The 2,422-nt window shown below is 48.5% G+C and overlaps 1 protein-coding gene across 2 annotated transcripts in view; it reads left to right on the top strand.

Annotated features, from left to right (window-relative positions):
• CPA2 (carboxypeptidase A2) overlaps window positions 1-2,422 on the top strand; it is a 20,821-nt gene that overhangs the window by 7,676 nt on the left and 10,723 nt on the right. For both annotated transcript variants that reach the window (XM_030885212.1, XM_004707815.1), the window contains one exon: window positions 1,089-1,187. In XM_030885212.1, coding sequence (XP_030741072.1) covers window positions 1,089-1,187 — 99 coding nt within the window. The remainder of the gene's footprint in view (window positions 1-1,088; window positions 1,188-2,422) is intronic.

Raw genomic sequence — 2,422 nt, 5'->3', positions numbered from 1 at the left:
TCAATGGGAAGGATGGGTTTTCCCAAAGCAGGCCAGAAAGGAGTGGTTTACCGGCTCAGTGAAACCGGCCACTTGGCTAATATGTACCCTGTCCCTTCCTGTGTCCCCCCACAACGGGGTTCCCTAAACGGAAGGCTGCCCCCTGGGATTCGCCAGGGTGGGTAGCCTTGTGAGGAAGGTTAGATATTTTTGCAAGGCCCTTGCATTTTACCTTTGAGCTCTTTGGGGTGGGGTGGCGGGGGAAGCCCCACTCACTCACTCAGGGCCCAACCTCTCCAAACCCAGGAAATGAAATGTTGCTTGGCAAAGATTTGCATTTCTCATTTACCTTATCTGCCGCGGGTGGAACACTGCACCTAGATAGAAGGTGATGGTGCAAAGATAATCTTCTCCTCCCCATGGACTGAGCCAAACGGCACAGTCACTGTTCCAAACTAGAGGAGGTTACCTCAGCGGTGAACTTGGAAGTCTGAGGATCCTGCTAGGGCCTGCCAGCCCGTGTTTGTTTTTTGTTTTTTCCTCTTTTTTAATGAAAGACTCAATAGGTTAGCACAAATGTTTGGATTACAAAAATAATGCAATAGCTGTGCATATTTGGGCAATAGGGGTGGGACAGAATCCTTGTTATTCTAATCTAACAATTATGGGATAGTAGCTCTTCACATCTGCCTTTATGTTTTCCTGTTTCTTGTTTTCTTCTTCTCTTCCTCTCCCTTTACATATATGTCAGTAGCTAGTACCCATGTGTATGTATATGTCTGTGCGTAGGACTACACAGCCCTTTTTAAAAAGCCTCGTATTAGGCAGTCATGTTTTTCTCATTCCACCCGTATGATGAACCTGTTTCCAAGTCATTACTTTATCAGCAGAGATTCTCTTCAAACATCAAAAGAAGTCTATTTGCCCACCTGCACCTGACATTAAAGAGAGGGGCACCCCCCCCCCAAAGTAAAGTCACTGAGGATGAGCTGCCCGCCAGCCAGGCTGCCTCATCTCAGCAGTCACATCAAGCACCAAGAGTGGACTAATGGGTGGGCAGGGGACATTGCCTGCAGATGTCCACTCACATTTCCTTGATTGTTTTCCAGTTCAGCACCGGAGGGGACAAGCCAGCCATCTGGCTGGACGCTGGCATCCATGCTCGAGAGTGGGTGACCCAAGCGACTGCTCTGTGGACCGCAAATAAGGTCATTTTGTCTCCCTGATTGTCTCTTTCTGGGCTCCGGACCTACTGAACCCCACACTAGTCCTTTCAGACCAAGCCCTCTGCCACACAGAAAGGAAACAGAGCCAACCAACGTTGTTTTGTTTTGTTTTTTTTGGGGGGGGAGCGCTACCCATCTTTTACCCTCCTTCCGGGGCCTGCCACTTGTTTGTAGAGGGTTAGAAGAGATCGAGGAGGTGACAACTAGGGACTTTGTTTCAGTGAAAGAACAGACTGGAGGAAATAGCTTTGCTGCCTAGAATTCAAGGCTGGGCCATGATGTGCTTGGAGAGAACCAAGAAGCGGGTCAGAAGACAAATATACACATGGCCAAGTGACCCCCTAACCCACCCCTCCACCCCTAGCTGAAGAGAAATGAGTGACAGTGCGTGGCTTGTTCTGAAAGAAATATCCCCAATGGGATTCTGAAGTCAGGGTGTAGCTGTACCTCTTTTCAACCCGTCTCTCAAATTAGACTCACCACAAGGAGGGGGGACTGGGCGTGACCCAGGCTGGTCTTCCTTAAGTAATTCAAACATGACAAGCTATAAGTCAGAATGTTAATTCATGAGCAAAAGGCAATCAATCCACTTGGGCTCATTCAAGCATGCGCCACCACGTGAATACCGACTGATACATTTTTCCCTTCAATTAAAATGCGCTTACCTTTGGGGTATTATGAAATGGATATTTAACAGTTGAATAATAATGCCTTAGGATGGCTGAGCACAGGAAATGAATAAATTTTAATCCAGCAGAAACTGATGCCATTGCAATTGATCGCAAGAGGGGAAAAAAACCCCCCAGTTAATTCCCCAAGTGGAATGTCACAAGGTCTTAAGTATCTTCGGAAAGTTCGGCAGCTTTCAGGCATCAGCTGTTAGTTGTGAGTTCTTTTGGAAAGCTACCCTGGGTAGTGATGAAGGAAAACGCAAAAACTTTGGTCCCTAGGCCCTGGGGAGGTGGTGGTGTGTGTGTGTGGGGGGAGTAGGGCACAGCAAAATCTTCCACACCATTGCTAAAGCTGCCTGCAGAAATCCCAGAATGCTCCGAGTGTATGGCGTCCTTGACAATTGAGCCCTGGTTGTGTGTTTCATAGAGTGGGAATGAAGAGGACAGACCCGGGTTTACTACCTGCATCCACACGGCAGGAGGCCGGACTGTGGGGTACCTGGGTTTACTACCTGCATCCACACGGCAGGAGGCCGGACTGTGGGG

Source organism: Echinops telfairi, unplaced genomic scaffold (assembly GCF_000313985.2).
Source record: "Echinops telfairi isolate 266 unplaced genomic scaffold, ASM31398v2 ScPeMD7_23;HRSCAF=83, whole genome shotgun sequence".
NCBI classification, from domain to species: Eukaryota; Metazoa; Chordata; class Mammalia; order Afrosoricida; family Tenrecidae; genus Echinops; species Echinops telfairi.
The sequence above is the reverse complement of the archived record's forward strand: the minus strand, read 5'-3'. Positions and strand labels throughout refer to the sequence as shown.